Source organism: Oryctolagus cuniculus, chromosome 5 (genome assembly GCF_964237555.1).
Source record: "Oryctolagus cuniculus chromosome 5, mOryCun1.1, whole genome shotgun sequence".
In the NCBI taxonomy this organism is placed as follows: Eukaryota; Metazoa; Chordata; class Mammalia; order Lagomorpha; family Leporidae; genus Oryctolagus; species Oryctolagus cuniculus.
The window spans coordinates 64,094,976-64,111,179 of record NC_091436.1 but is presented as its reverse complement, the minus strand read 5'-3'; the positions used below and the strand labels follow the sequence as shown (position 1 = coordinate 64,111,179).

The 16,204-nt window shown below is 47.8% G+C and overlaps 1 protein-coding gene across 1 annotated transcript in view; it reads right to left on the bottom strand.

Moving 5' to 3' along the window:
• Positions 1–4,124: 4,124 nt before the first annotated feature.
• Positions 4,125–16,204, bottom strand: part of PDSS2 (decaprenyl diphosphate synthase subunit 2) — a 294,359-nt gene continuing 282,279 nt past the window's right edge. The window contains exon 8 of the mRNA XM_002714881.5: positions 4,125–4,992. Coding sequence (XP_002714927.5) covers positions 4,834–4,992 — 159 coding nt within the window. The 3' untranslated portion in view covers positions 4,125–4,833. The remainder of the gene's footprint in view (positions 4,993–16,204) is intronic.

The following is a 16,204-nucleotide window of genomic DNA, read 5'->3' as shown; positions in this document are numbered from 1 at the left end:
TCTTTGGCTGTACTTTTTGTTGATTAAACAGATGCCCCTCCTAACCCACTTGTACCTTTGATTTTGCTACTTGTCTAGTTTTTAGAGATTACTGAGGATTATTCAAATGACTTCTGGCCACTGGAGTTCAACGTGTTATGTACACTGGAAGAAATCGTATTGTTTTGGAACCTTTTCCACTCACACATGGATCTTTTTTAGCCCAAGTTTTCAGGTGTTGTCCATATCTTGGGCCATAGCAATAACACTGCCCTAAATAAGATAAAGTCACAAGCATTGGAGAACGGCATTGTGGACCAATGTCACCGATCATTTATTTTGAGATGTGACTGGAGAGCAACACCATATGAGCAAGAAGACCTGGAGATAACTTCTGTGTTATCAACTAAACTAACAACAAAGAAAGTGGACTTAAGATAGTCCTTACCTTCCTTCAAAGCAGCTAATCAAGGCTGGTAAACAGCACGCTAATCTCATCATCAATATCTAACTGCTGCTGCTTACTCCCAAAACTGTTCTGAGCTGAGGAATTTAAAAGAAGAGGACTTAGTGGGGACAGAAAACTACTCTAGTTTTTGGGGAAATAGTTTAGAGGAGATTGGCTCCTCCGTGGGCTGGGAGTAAGGCTGCGGACGAAGGGGAGTGAGAGAAGGGGGCAAGAAGCTGAACAAGACCAGGTCCCAGGAGCCCCAGGCAACCCGCAATGCTGCTGGCAAGTGGAGGGCAGAGAGCAAGGTCATGGCGTGGCTCCCACATTTCTCAGTGAGGACATCACCTGAGCTTGTGGAAGCCGGCTCAGCACAGCGCTGCTGGGAGAGGCCACGTGCACTTGTTCAACAAGTATTCTCTGAGAACCTGACAGGCTGGTGCTGGCCCACGTGAGGGGCACCTGGCAGCCCTACGGCTGACTGGGAGAGTGGAGGAGTTAGCATCTTGTAAGGTCTGTTGGTAAAGCCGGGAGGAAGGAAAACGGAGGTGGCAGGATTCACAGGGATAAGTGCGGGATTTCTTTTAGGTGCAGGGAGAACTGAGTGTATGGAGACACTGATATGTGCATCAAGACCAGGGACTTGAAGGAGAGGGGGGAGATAGGCTAGGGGTCTTTGGAAAGAGAGGAAAGAGCATCAGTGAGAGAGGTCCTGGGGCCGGGAGGAGGCAGGGTGTGGGGGCCAGCCAGTGCCAGGTGGCCTTCTCTGCCAGCTTCTGTCTGGAAATGCGAGCCAATCCCTACCCTGGAGAGCTGTAGGATCCTTAAGGCCCTTACCAGGGTGCCTGGTGCACAGGGGCCCTAGCAAGGCTTTAATGTGCTTAAAAATGTTGTAATTAATTAATCATTTCTTATTAATTGAAAGCGAGGGGGTGGGGACAGAGAGATCTTCCATCTGCTGGTTCACACCTCCTTAATTCCATGCAACAGCCAGGACCAGGCCAGGCCAAAGCCAGGAGCACAAAACTCAATCTGGGTCTCCCATAGGAGTGGCAGGGACGCAGGTACTTGAACCACCCGCTGCCTCCCAGGGTGCGTATTAGCAGGAAACTGGAATTGGCTGTGGAACTGGGGCCCAAGTGCGTGAGCGTCCCAATCTGCGTCTCAACTGCTTGCCCCGTTCTACTAGAGAACTGACAGACGGGAGAGCAGAGGTGGGTGCATGGGTCTCAAGACTGCGGATGGGGCAGGTAACTCCCAGTGTGGGTGGACTATAAGTGGAGAAAAGCAGGACAAGGGAGAAGGAATGAACCCTTCCCTCTCCAGGAGGCTGGGAGGGACGCCTGGAGGGCATTGACTATCATTCCTTTCTCTCACTGGCCATCCCCAGGCGGTAGGCTCAGAAGTATGATACAGTAATGTCTCCCAGGCCCCACATTTCTCCTTAGAGATTGCCTGAAATTAAAAAATTTAGTAAGAGCTAATAGATAATGATCCTCAAAGAAGGGGCATGGAAAAAGTCTATAACTATTTCATATTTTAGAGTGGATTAGCTGATATGTTGGGTTTTATTAAAAACAACAACAAAACCTTGCTCAGGGCCAGCACTGTGGCATAACTGGCTAAGCATTCCATACAGAGGTAGGTTCAAGTCCCGGCTGCTCTACTTCCTATCCAGCTCCCTGCTGATGTACCTGAGAAAGCATCAAGGAAGGCCCAAGTGCTTGGGCCCCTGTACTCATGTGGGAGACCTGCAGGAAGCTGATCCTGGCTCTGGATCAGCTCAGCCTCGGCCACTGAGGCCATTTGGGAAGTGAACCAGCAGTTGGAAAACACCTCTCTCTCTCTCTGTAACTTTCAAATAAATAAAATAAATCTTTAAAAAAAAATGTTGAGGAAGTGAGAACTCTGCCAAGTACGACCTGAAGAGAGAGGTCAGGCAGCCTTACGGGGACAGAGCTGTCGTCTGGTAGCGAGGGGATCCAGGATCAGGGTGGCAGGGTGTCAAGGCACAGGAGATGGAACAGAGCACGTGGATGCAGGTAGGAAGACGAGAGGGAGGTGGGAAAGTTTCCAAAGAGAGCAGAAGGGCAGACGCTGAAACAGAAGGGTCCATCACTGAGCATCACAGGGGGTCCATTTTCGTGGAAAATGTCTATTATGAAAAAACTACGCATGGACTTCAAACACTTCCATACCAAAATAAACTTACCTTTCCCTTCCAATTTCCATGCATTTTTTGAAGTCCTTGCATAAAAGAGGGAGCTATACTATTTTTTAAAAAAATTATTTACTAATTGGAAGGGCAGAAAGAGAGGGAGCAAACTCTCATCCAGTGGGGCGCTCTCCAAGTGCCTACAGCAGATGGGGCTGAGCCAGAAGTCAGGAACCTGGAGCTCAATCCAGCCACTCGCACGGGTAGCAGAGGCCCCCACTCCTTGAGCCATCACTGCTGCCTCCCGGGGTCTGCACCAGCAGGACCCTAGAGCCAGGAATGGAAGGCGGGGGCTTGATATGGGAGGCAGGCATCTTAACCACCCACCTGCTCCCAAGAGCTGGAATACTCAAGCCCCCCTGTGTTGCCGCCATTGACTTCTGGGGTCCTTCAGAGCCTCTCTGGATTTTACCTTCCCTTTCCCTGGAATCTCCCAGTAGCGTCTCTGATGGTTAGGCAGACATCTAAACTTTGAAGGAAATAAAACAAACCTGGAAGGGCTTTCGCACATCATCCCATTTTGCAGATGAGGAAACTGGAGTTCAGTGGAAGTGACTGCTAAAGATCAGCCAGCCAAGTAGAACCGGAGCGGCCCTGGGTGCTGCCTTGTGCCCGGCTGTCCCCAGCCAGCTGTTCCCGGAGACCTACAGCTTGCAGAAGCCCCGGACATCCAAACAGCACAGCCCAGGTCTTCCTTGGCGGAAGTTAATGATTACAACCTAGTCCCCAGCATCTAACCATAGTTACTAATTAAGCCAGTTGCAGGGAGAAAAACCATTTCAAACTGAAGAGCAGAGTGTTCTCTCAAACCACACCTACAGGCCTTCACAGTATAGTGGCATAAAGTGCTACACTGTTTCAGGTACACTTGCAGATATTCCCCCTCCCATACCTTAACCTCTGTCGTTTTACATTTTCTCTTCACTGCCTGCCACATGCTGGGCCCTTGGATTGAGGAATCCAAGTGAGATAACTCGACTAGGTGTTTGAGTGAGCCAGGTAATAAAATCTGTTTGCTGTGCTGGCTGTCTCCAGATAGGGCTGTAATTACACCACATGAGAAAGAAAGGTAGCCAAGCCCCAATCTAGATCATTTATGTAAACCCAGCCTTCTTGTCAACCATGCTCTCACATTGCATGCGCGTAAACCGCAAAATCATCTCGTGTGAACCACACAGAGACAGGGTCCCGCTGCAGGCCCGCGAGACTGCCTCCTTCCTGTATCCTCTCTGCAGCTGGAAGTCTGTGGTTCAAGACCAAAACTTTCTCCAGTGGAGCCCCGGGTACAACAACTGTATTTCTGAAGCTTGTACAAAATAAAGGGATTCTCTAAACCAAAGTATTGCAAACAAACACAGATCCCCTCGAAGAAGGCTTTTTTTTTTCTTTTCATGAAAAACACAGTTTGGCTCTTTGAAATGTGTTTTTAAAACAATGATCTATAGAAATAAGAAAAACGCAAATTTCCTAATAAAACCAAGGTATCATTTGATAACATTTTAATTTACTAGTGCAAATATTTGGCAACTTCCCAGTAATTTCTGCTTGCCTCCCACCCCCAAGTCTTAGAAAAACCATGAAGCGCAAGGTTTAATCATATTTTTATCTAAAGATGCAGAGACATAATTGCAAGATGGCAAAAGAAGTATTTTTTTTCCGTGATTCATTGAACTGTTCTCCGTTACGACAAACCGGTCACTCGTTTCTGATTCGCTGTCCGCGCTGGCTGGTATGGATGGTGTTCCTCTTGACACCTGCAGCTTCCAGCTTGCTGTGTCCCCCTGGAAGGAAAACCACAGGCCACCGCCCTGGCGCCATCCCTGGCTCGGCCCAATCAATAAGGACTTATTTCCTGTCCATTTGCTGAGGTCACAGGAGCGAATCTCATTAATTATTTCTGCTTCTGCAGCTTCAAGTGTGCTTCTGGCGTGACAAGTGAAAACTGCTTGACCTTTTTTGTTTTTTCTCTTCTATATTTTGTTTGTAGCCGTTCCCATAAGAAGGCAGTGTTCATTTAGCAACATGATAAGAGGGAGGGGGAAAAGGTGTTTTTTTTTTTTTTAAGTCATTAACACATTTAGATTTTTCATCACAAAAGCTGTCCTATCACCTCTTTGCCCAGGTTTGTTCAGCAGAAAGGAACAATGGGGTCTTTTTTTTTTTTTTTTTTTTTTTTTTTTTAAATTTGGTGTCATGAAAACCTGGTCACGGCAAACACAATGTTTTCTAAAGCAGATCTGGCCTCCGAGGGAGGGAAGCTCTCCAGGGCCGCCAGGGCCTGGTTTCCATGGTAACGACACAGGTCAATAGCCGAAGTCACACCTTTGCCAGCTTTGATTGTTTCTCGCAACTGTTAAGAAACAAACGCACAATAAAAAGTCAATTTTTAAGGGACGCAGTTAGCACCGCAATTACACTGGGGTGGGGAGGTGGGAAACAAAGACAGGGAGAACACCCCCCACCCCCACCCGCCCCGCGCAGATTTCAGGGTTTCTGCTCTGCTCTGTGGAGGAAAAGAGGACGTCATTCCCCAGGAGTCTTCAGGCAGGCGCATTCCCTCGGGCAGCGCTGTGTCCACACCGAGCCCAGCCGCACAACGGGCTGGGGCTCAGAGCATCCTAATTACACCTCCCTGGCTGCCTCCGCTTGATGTCCAGAACTGCTGGGCGGCTGCAAGGGAGGCGGGGCATTTCGTATGCAGCAGCCTGATATTCTGCCATGGGGAAGGCTTCACCAACATCTTAGTGACAAACTTATTTTTTTAAACACCGTATGTTGACACGATAGCCCATCTGAAAATTCAAGACAGACACACAGCATTAGATGTGAACACGATATGGCTAAAATGAAGAGATCAACTTGTTTAGAACAGGGTAAGCAAGCTCTAGTGGAGAAGCCCAGCTGCATTTCCAACCCCGCGCTTAACTGATGGCAAAACTCATCTGTCTGCCCCGTTCTCCGCGCCCCACGTCCATCTTCTTGTCCCCAGGGAGTGCCTCGAATGTCTGCCTAATTCTCCGGAGTCAGAAACCTGCAGTCCGCTTCACTCTCCACTTCCAATCAGGCCAGGCTGGGCCAGGGTTGCTCACCCAGGACTGAATTTCTGGTCCCCAGCGAGTGGGTGGAGCCAGGTGACAGGTGCATCTGTGAGCTGTGCGGGATGCACGCCGCTTCTGGGTGGCAGCACTGCACTGTCCAGCTGTCCCTCTGGCACATCATATGCTGACATCACGGTGGAGGCGCCTGGGCCCCTGGGAGCCTGCGAGGGCCCCACGGTGCCTCTCCCCGCTGCGGGGCACAGGGAGCTTTGCTGTGTTACGCCGCCGCGAGGCTCTCTGCAGCCTCTGTAACTGATGCAGTCCGTGGGTCCCGGGCAATCGTTCCCTTGAGAGCGCTCAGAAACATCCTCGACTCTTCGTTCCCCCTGCCGCTGCCCTAGTCTGGGGCTCAGCGTCCCACGCCTGGGCTATTTTGCGCCGCCATTTCCTAAAGCATCTCCTCATCACCAGTTCCACATGCTTGGACTCCATCGGCCATGCCCGGCTGCCAAGGAGCTCATTATAAAATGCAAATACGATCTTGCTTAAAACCCTCCACTGTCTCCCCATAGCCTTAGGAGAAAAGCCCAAGCGCTTTCATGAGGCAACACAGTCCCTTCCTGGTCCAGCTCTTGTCTTGCCCTATTTTCCCCCTTTCATCATGTATTTAGGGGACTAGTTACAGCTCTCAGAGGTGACCTGCCACCTGCCCTGGGACGACCCCCTGCGCCCCCAAGGCCCCACGTCCTGCCTGGTAGGATCACGGTCGGGGGAGCTAGATGCCCCCTCCCTCTGCATAGCTCGAATCCAGCATTATCACACAGTGCTGTCTTTTCATTCTCCATTCACTTATCCATCTCTATAAGAGACCTGAAGCTATTTACTGCATGATACAGGAAACATAACAAATCAAAGAAATAAGCTGTTCTATTCCTCTAATCATACAATTGGGACAACAGAGGCCCACAGACATTCAGTGAATCAAGATTAGGAATAGAAAGTGGCAAAGTTGAGATTGGGAGGGTTTTTTTTCCCTCTTATTTATTTATTTATTTATTTTTGACAGGCAGAGTGGATAGTGAGAGAGAGAGAGAGAGAGAGAGAGAGAGAGAAAGGTCTTCCTTTTGCCATTGGTTCACCCTCCAATGGCCGCCTCGGCCAGCGCACTGCAGCCGGCACATCGTGCCGATCCGAAGCCAGAAGCCAGGTGCCCCTCCCGGTCTCCCATTGGGTACAGGGCCCAAGCACTTGGGCCATCCTCCACTGCACTCCCTGGCCACAGCAGAGAGCTGGCATGGAAGAGGGGCACGGGACAGAATCCGGTGCCTCGACCGGGACTAGAACCCGGTGTGCCGGAGCCGCTAGGTGGAGGATTAGCCTAGTGAGCCGCGGCGCCGGCCATTTTCCTCTTTTTAAAGATTTATTTATTTGAAAGGCAGAGTGACAGAGAGGGAAGGACAGAGAGAACTCTTCCGCCCGCTGGGTCACTCTCTGAATGGTCACAATGACTGGGGCTGAGCCAGGCTGAAGCCAGGAGCCTGGAACTCCATTGAGGTCTCCACGTGGGTGGCAGGGGTGCAAGTACTTGGGCCATCTTCTGTTGCCTTCCAGGGATCTAGATCGGAAGTGGAACAGCTGGGACTCCAACCAGCGCTCCTGTGTGAGGTGCAGACAACGCAGGCAGGGGCTTAATCTGCTGCATCCCGACTCGGGCCCCAGGGCTGGGCTTTCTAACAACTCATCTGGTGGTGCTTAACGCTCAACTCCCTCAGACCTGCAGCTCTCCAGACATCCCCGCATGGCAGGTGAGCTGTGAGACTGTTTCAGCCCAGGTTTCCCTGGTCTCTTGCCAATCACTGAACGCATGAAGACATGAAAATGGTGCTGAGTACCCAGAGGTGGCCAGATTCAAACTCCATTCTAGCTCTATCATCTTCGGGAAGCCACTTAGTTGCTCTCAGTTCTAAATGAGGACAGAGTGAGTCCCTTGTAAGGCTGGTAGGGTACAAATGAGACAGTGAAGAGTGCCTGACAGTGTCTAAATCCCGACAACTGCTCGGATGCCTTAGCTCTCCCTCCTCAAGCCCTTAGCCATTGCCAAGAAAAACCATCCTGTCCTCCAAGGTCAGGTCTACTTTGGCTTAATATCCAATAACCCCAAAGGTAGTTGAATTGGAGCAGAATAGTCTTAAAGATTAAAAAGAAAGAACACGCCCATATTTTCATTGTCTTTAATCCCCCAAATCTAACGTAGGCCAACATCCTCTCCTGATCCTAGACTTCTAGTTTGGTGCTTGCAAGCATGTGGATGGGACACTCAGTTTACCAGTAACAACTGAGCACCTGCTATGTGTAAGGAGTAGAATGAGCTTGCTCTGCTCTGTGGATTAGCAGCTAATTAAGGGCTGAATGAGAAAGGTAGTGAAGCTAGCTGTTGCGAGGAATGAGAGACTGACTTGAATTGGGAGAGACTCCACAAGGCCTTACAGAGTGGGATTTGAGGCAGGTGTCACGTGTATTGATAAGAAGCCATGCGGCTGGGGAGAGCAAGAGGACTGTAGAGAAAGAGGAGAGACCGGAAAGTGTAGAGTACCCAGGGAGTGAAAACACGCCGAGTGTGACAGATTGCAGGGTCAGGTGTCAGGGGACCCAGGCAGACTCTGGAAGCCACGCTGAGACATTTACATCTCCCCCCAGAGCTATTTTACTATAAAGTATTCTCAGAGTACAGACACGTTGAAAGACGATGGCCCTGGGCTAAATCTAGTAGCTGTTTTTGTAAATACAGTTTCGTTGGAACATAACCACGTCCATTCATTGAAGTGCGGTTGTTTCCATGGCTGCTTTTGTGCCAGAAAGGCAGAGCTGTGGAGCTGAGTGGTTGCCAGAGAGATTACAGCCCTGCAAGGCCCAAAATATATACACTTGACCTTTACAGAAAAAGTCTGCTGACTCCGGGACTAGTACGGTGAATGACCACACGTTCTCTAGTGAGATTCAACAATTGTTAATATTTTGTCATTTTTGTTCTATCTATGCTTGTTTTCCTTTTTCCCCCTGAACCATTTGAAAGGAAGCTGCAGGCAGTGGATGCTGGTAAATTAGCTCTCCAGGGGGAGAAAGCCCTCAATGTAGCATCTGCAGATTTTTGTGGTATAAACACTCCCATCAGGGCAGTTTCAAGCTGCCAACAGTCTTGAGATCACAAACTTCTTGAATATTTAACAGAAGGCTCTGAGTTGCTAGGACTTGGCTGGGACTTCCACGGGCTGAGGGATGCTTTGCCTGTTAGGACATGCATCTCCCAAGGTAAGAACACAGACTCAATACTATCATCATAGCTAGGAAAGCCAGAAAGAAAACTTAATGAGACCATTCTCTAATATTATCTAACATCTCAGTCCATATGCAAATTTCCACCAACTGGTTCCAAAATGTTTCTTTTAGCCATTTTTTTTTCCAAAGCACGATCAATCCCAGTTCACACATCACATTTGTTTGCTATGACAATTTAATTTTCTTTTTCCCCTATGACGTTGTCATTTTGAAAGGGTCAGGTTGTGCTGCAGACGTCTGCTTTTCTCTGATGATTTCATTTAGTTTGTTGCTCTATGAACTTTGTTCAGCTAGGCTAATTTTTTATTTTAGTTTGAAAGAAAGATTAAGAGACAATGAGAGCTCCCAGCCACTGGTTCACTCCTCAAATGCCTGCTGGGAGCCACAGATTCAGTGTAGGTCTCCAACCACCTGAACCATCAACCTGCTGACTCTGAGGGTGCACATTAGTAGGAAGCTGAGATTGGAAGCAGAGCTGACACTCGAATCCAGGCATTCCAAAAATGGGATGAGGGCGTCCCAACCGGTGTCTTAACTGCAAGGCCCGACGCTTGCCCCTCAACTGCATGTCTGACGGTAGCTCCCAGGGATCCCACCCTATGATGATGGGTAATTCATGAGGGCAAAACTGCAACCGGGACATCACTGAGAGCTACCCAAGTCTTAAAAGAGTTCATTTCCACCCATAATGACTATTTGCTTTAGTCAGTAAACAAATCCCGAGTTGGGCTCCAGGCCTTTGCTTGCCAAGAGACCTGCTTCCATGTGTAAAACACCAATTTCATGACTCACCAGCAATCTAATCTTTGGAGGAATGCATTATTCTTCACTGCTGTCTGTAAACAATCCCGTTAGTTAAACCTACATTATTAGCTCAAAGGGAATTACTTAGACATAACTAACAAACCATAAATGAAACTCATTTTTACTGTAGACTAGACCAGGTAACATCTATGTTGACAAGGACGATCTTGTCCTTTGTAGGTAAATGTGACAAAGGACACATTCTGTTGGAATTCCTAACCCTGGCTGGCCTAAGATTCCCCTGGGGAAAATGCTGCTGCCTGTGCCCTCACCCTTGGGAGATGGATCCAGTAAAGCCTGAAAGATGCTCTTCTGGTCACTCCAGTGACAGGTGAGACTTGGGAGTACCGTGTTTGCTGGGCTATGTCCTTTGAGTTAATGCATTTTAAAACAGTTGTGTTGGGCTTAGCATACTTTCTTTCTTTCTTTTTTTTTTTTTTTTTGACAGGCAGAGTGGAAGTGAGAGAGAGAGACAGAGAGAAAGGTCTTCCTTTTGCCGTTGGTTCACCCTCCAATGGCCGCCATGGCTGGCGCACTGCGGCCGGCGCACCGCGCTGATCTGAAGCCAGGAGCCAGGTGCTTCTCCTGGTCTCCCATGGGGTGCAGGGCCCAAGCATTTGGGCCATCCTCCACTGCCTTCCCTGGCCACAGCAGAGAACTGGCCTGGAAGAGGGGCAACTGGGAAAGAATCCGGCGCCCTGACTGGGACTAGAACCCAGTGTGCCAGCGCCGCTAGGTGGAGGATTAGCCTAGTGAGCCACAGCGCCGGCCAGCATACTTTCAACTGGTTGTCTTTGCAATGTTCTAGTTCAGTTCAATAAGCATTGGACACTTTTATGACCTGGGCATGTAGCAGGGGCCGGAGAGCCAGAGAAACACATAGTTGCTGCCTGTCCCTGGAGACCACCTGGGAGAGGGACAGTCACAGGCTTGTAGAACAGAGAGGTTTAAGTGGAATACTGAGGGATTGTTCCATAACCGTGGTTCTAGTATCTGCAAAAGAAAAGACTACAGTTTTTTTTTTAAAGTCTTTCCATTTTTGCCTTTACCTATATTTTGACTTGGCCAAGCCCAAACTGATGCACAGAAAGAATTCTGCCTATTAGGATGCAGCTACAATTGTGAGTAGTCCCACATAAAGAGCACCAAGAGCACAAAAAGGTGAGTTTTCAGTCTGTGTTTTATTTCTCTGATATTATGCTACTATAATTAAATCTCTCTCTAATGAAGTCAACCGAATAACTGTACAAGTGCAGCATCACCTGAAATAAATTAACCCAACTCCCCTGTTAGAGAATCTAATTAAAGATATTAACAAAGAGAAGAGGATGCAAAGTATTTAAAGTTAAACACATTTTTAGTTAACATTTATTAAACACCTTTTTTTTTTTTGCCAAATGCTGCTCTCGTAAGATCTTTTTGAGAAAATCATTATACACTATATGTCTATGATAACTCTTTCCTTTCAAAATATTAAATATTAGCGCCGGTGCTATGGCATAGTGGGTAAAGCTGCCGCCTACAGTGCTGGCATCCCATATGGGTGCTGGTTCGAGTTCCAGATGCTACACTTCCGATCCAGCTCTCTGCTATGGTCTGGGAAAGCATTAGAAGATGGCCCAAGTCCTTGGGAGACCCAGAAGATGATCCTGGCTCCTGGCTTTGGATTGGCACAGCTCCGGCTGTTGCGGCCAATTGGGTAGTGAACCAGTGGATGGAAGACCTGTCTCTCTCTCTCTCTGCCTCTGCCTCCTGTAATGCTGCCTTTCAAATAAATTAAAAAAAATAAATATTTTAAAAATATTGAATATTACATGGGGTCCAAGTAGTTTTAGTAGAATTGGGGGCAGCAGCCACTTCTGACCAAGAAAACCAGAGAGACTTTAAGACTCAGGAGAATCGCAAGCACAGTCTTCCCTCTCACAGGAGAGCACAGTGGGCTGAGCGAGGCTCGGCGACAGGGACGCGGCCTGGGTGTTGTCTCTGTCCTGCAGAGCTCCTCCCCACCCATGCACTGGGAAAGGTGTGAAGAGTGCTTCAGAGTGCTGGGAGACAACAGAGATGCCAAAGCTCACCGGCGACACAGAGTAGACCTTGCTCTGAACAATCCGTGGTGGTGGGGGTGGGGGTGGGGGTGGGGGTGGATGAGTGGCAAAAGCGAAGTTTTCTCAGGATTCAAGACCCAGGATGACAGCGAAAGGAAACAAACAGCAGCCGCGGTGTTGAACGGAGAGACCACAGATGTCTTAACCAGGGGGAGAAGTGGACTGTGCTTCCCTGGTGGGCTCACGAAACTGGGAGCAAGGCAGGAAGTGACGGGACTTGAACCTTTGGACATCTGCTCCAGTTTGCACTCTGTGGTGTGCTTGACTGACACTCTTATGTATCAGAAGCTGCGAGAAGCAATTTCGCTTAAGTATGACAACAAAACAGGATGTGAAGGTGATAGGGATCTTGCATAAAGAGGAATGCCAGGGGTGGGAATCTGGCCTGGAAGTAAGGCTCCCACATTCAACATCAACGCACCTGAGTCCGACATCAGGTTCTGTCTCTGGACACTAGTTCCCTGCTGATGCTGACTCTGGAAGGCAGCAGAGATGTCCCAGATAACAGGGTAACTGCCACCCATGATGTATGCCTGGACTGAGTTCCCCACTCCTGGCTTCAGCTTGGCCTAGCATTGCCTCCAAGGGCAGGGAGACGGGGTCTAAATGCTGAAGAGCTCTGACCCCATGGACAACAGACCTGCTCGGACCATCCCACTCGCTTCTTCCCAGCCGACAGAGATCTGCAACGCCCAGCACTGACTGTGGGCATTTAGAGAGTGAACCACCAGATAAAAGCTCTCTCCCCATATTTCTCTGCTTCTCTCTCTCACTCTCTCTCTCACTGCCTTTCAAATAAAACAAAAGCACATTTTTTTTAAAGTTAGTAGATTTATATTGGGCAGGAAAGCAATCTCATATGTCATGTTCACAAGTCTCAGTGCTTGGTTTCTTTCCCTCATCACATTTTTTTGAAAAAATATTTATTTATTTATTTATTTGAAAGGTAGAGTCAGAGAGAGAGGGAGGCAGTGAGAGAGGAAGGGAGAGAGAGAGAGAGAGAGAGAGAGAGACAGACAGACAGATTGATTCTCTATCCACTAGTTCACTCCCAGAATGGCTGCAATGGCTAGGGCTGGGCCAGGCCAAAGCCAGGAGCCAAGAGCTTCCTCCAGGTCTTCCACATGAGATGCAGGGGCCTAAGCACTTGGGCCATCTTCACTGCTTTCCCAGGCCATCAGCAGAGAGCTGGATTGGAAGTGGAGCAGCCAGGACACAAACCAGCAGCCACATGGGATACCAGCGTTGCAGGCAGTGGCTGAACCCCTATGCCACAATGTAGCCCCACCTCCCCTTGACATTTCTATTCATTGCTGGAAGATGAAGAAGAAATGCATATTAAATTTAATAGTCAGATGTTATATTGCCAGGAGAGGTAGCTAACACATAGATAGCACCAACATCATAGTTGTTTTGACATGCTGAAAAATAGACTGATAGTAGCTAGCAAAATGCAACAGAGATAATTGTATAGCTGTACATTTAGATTTAAAACATTAATTGTAGGCCGGCACCGCGGCTCACTAGGCTAATCCTCCACCTTGCGGCGCCGGCACACCGGGTTCTAGTCCCAGTCGGGGCGCCGGATTCTGTCCCGGTTGCCCCTCTTCCAGGCCAGCTCTCTGCTGTGGCCAGGGAGTGCAGTGGAGGATGGCCCAAGTGCTTGGGCCCTGCACCCCATGGGAGACCAGGAGAAGCACCTGGCTCCTGCCATCGGATCAGTGCGGTGCGCCGGCCGCGGCGTGCCGGCCACAGCGGCCATTGGAGGGTGAACCAACGGCAAAAGGAAGACCTTTCTCTCTGTCTCTCTCTCTCACTGTTCACTCTGCCTGTCAAAAACAAAACAAAACAAAACAAAACAAAACAAAACAAAACACATTAATTGTAAATGTGTAAGCTTCAGTTTGGCAATGACTTGAAAAAAATGCTGAGAATTTTTGATGATAACTACCTTCTTCATATTAGCCAAGACTGTGATGTAGATACAAAAAAAAAAAAAAAAAAAAAAAAAAAAACAAGGCAAACTGTGGCATCATCAACCATATACACATCCAAACATCCCAGTTTCTGGCTCCTGGTTTTGGCCTGGACCAGCCCTGGCTGTTGCAGGAGTTTAGGAAGCGAATTAGTGGATGAAAGAATGAAAAAAATCTCTGTCTCTTAAGTAATTTTTTACAAATTAAAAAAACAAAAAAGGAGGGTGTTGTTTGGTGCAGTAGTTGCCCTCATACCATACAAAGTGCCTGATGTGAGTCCCGACTCCTCTGCTTCCAATCCAGCTGTACACTAACACACATCACAGGGTGACAGCAGGTGATGGTGTAAGTGGCTGTGTCTCTGCCATCAATGTGGGAGATTTAAATTAAGTGCCAGCTCCTGGTTTTGGCCTGGCCCAGTCCTGGTTGTTGCAGGCATCTGGGGAGTGAACCAGCAATGGGAGATATCACTGTGTTATTCTCCTTTGCTTTTCTTTTTCTTCTTCTTCTTTTTTTAAAAAGATGTATTATATTTATTTGAAAGGCAGAGTCACACACACACACACACACACACACAGAGAGAGAGAGAGAGAGAGAGAGAGAGAGAGATCGTCCATCTGTTTGTTCACTCTCCAAAAGGCCACAGCAGCCAGGAGTAGGCCAGACTGAAGTCAGGAGCCAGAAGCTTCATCTGAGTCTCCCACATGGGTGCAGGGGCCCAAGCACTTGGGCCATCTTCTGCTGCTTTCCCAGGCACATTAACAGGGAGCTGGATTGGAAGTGGAGCAGACAGGACACTAATCAGCACCCATATGCAATGCTGGCATTGCAGGTGATGGCTTAACCCATTATGCCACAACACTGGTTCCTCTCCCTTTCAAATAAAATGAAAATAAACATTTTTTAAAAAGAAAACAGAAAATGTTTTTCTAGCACAACAAACTGCAAAATGGATTGGATACAACATAAAAGTATTTCTGTTTATGTAGAATAACAAATTTGTAGAAGTTTACAGGCAAAAAAAATCCACTTAATTTAATTAACATCTTTGGCAAAAATGGAAGGAGACAGAAAGAAGAGAGCAGCTGTATTAATTCATGGAATGATAGTGCATCTCAATGTTAAAATAATACTTTCATATATACTACTTACTGTGGGCCAAGTACTGTTCTAGCAGATACACAAGTCTACTTCGAAAAGTTCATGGAAAATGGAATTATAAGCTTAGGGGACCGGCATTGTGGTGCAGCAGGTTAAAGCCACAGCCTGCAGTGCCAGCATCCCTTCTGGGTGCCAGTTTGAGCCCTGGCTGCTCCTCTTCTGATCTAGCTCCATGCTATGCCTAGGAAAGCAGTAGAAGATGGCCCAACTCCTTGGACCCCTACATCTGCGTGGGAGACCTGGAGGAAGCTCCTGGCTCCTGGCTTCGGATCAGCTCAGCTCTGGCTGTTGCAGTCATTTGGGGAGTTAACTAGCGGAATGGAAGACCTCTCTCTCTGCCTCTCCTTCTCTTTCTGTGTAACTCTGACTTTCAAATAAATAAAATAATTCTAAAAAAAAAAAAAAAAAAAAAGTCCACTTAGAGGAGTGGGCATTTGGCTTAGCATTCAGGATTCCCATGTCTGCGTAAGAGTGCCTACCTTCAATTCTCAGCTCTGGCTCCTGACTCCATTTACCTTTCTACAAACGCAGACCCTGGGCGACGGTGGTGATAGCTCAAGTAATTGGATTCCTGAGACCCCCACGGTAGACCTGAACTGTGTTCCCAGTTCTTCCATCCCTGTCCCAGGTCTCGCTGTTGCAGGCATTTGGGGGAGTGAACTAGGAGATCAAATCTCTCTCCATCTGCCTCTCAAATAAAAAACAGAGTTTTAAATTTTTTTTAAAAGGTATATTTTGCTGCAAAAAAACTTTTGAAATCTATGCACAGTTTTCATAACACATATTTTCATGAGCTTTGTAAAGATCCACCCAGTGGCATGTACATATATCATCCATCTGCAACAAGCCTACGAGGTGGATGCTATTATTATTCTTATTTTACAAACTTAAGCAAGAGTAAGTTGTCAAGGTACCACAAGAGAGTTCTTGTCCTTTTTTTCTTTTTTAATTTTTATTTATTTATCTTCATTTTATTTGAAAGGCAGGCAGAGAGAGACACAAAGGCAGACAGAGATCTTCTATCTGCTGGTTCACTCCCAAATCCCAGCAACAGCCAAAGCTGAGCCCATCAAAGCCAGAATCCAGGGACTCAATTAAAATCTCGCACATGCGTGGCAGGGACCCATCTACTTGACACGTCA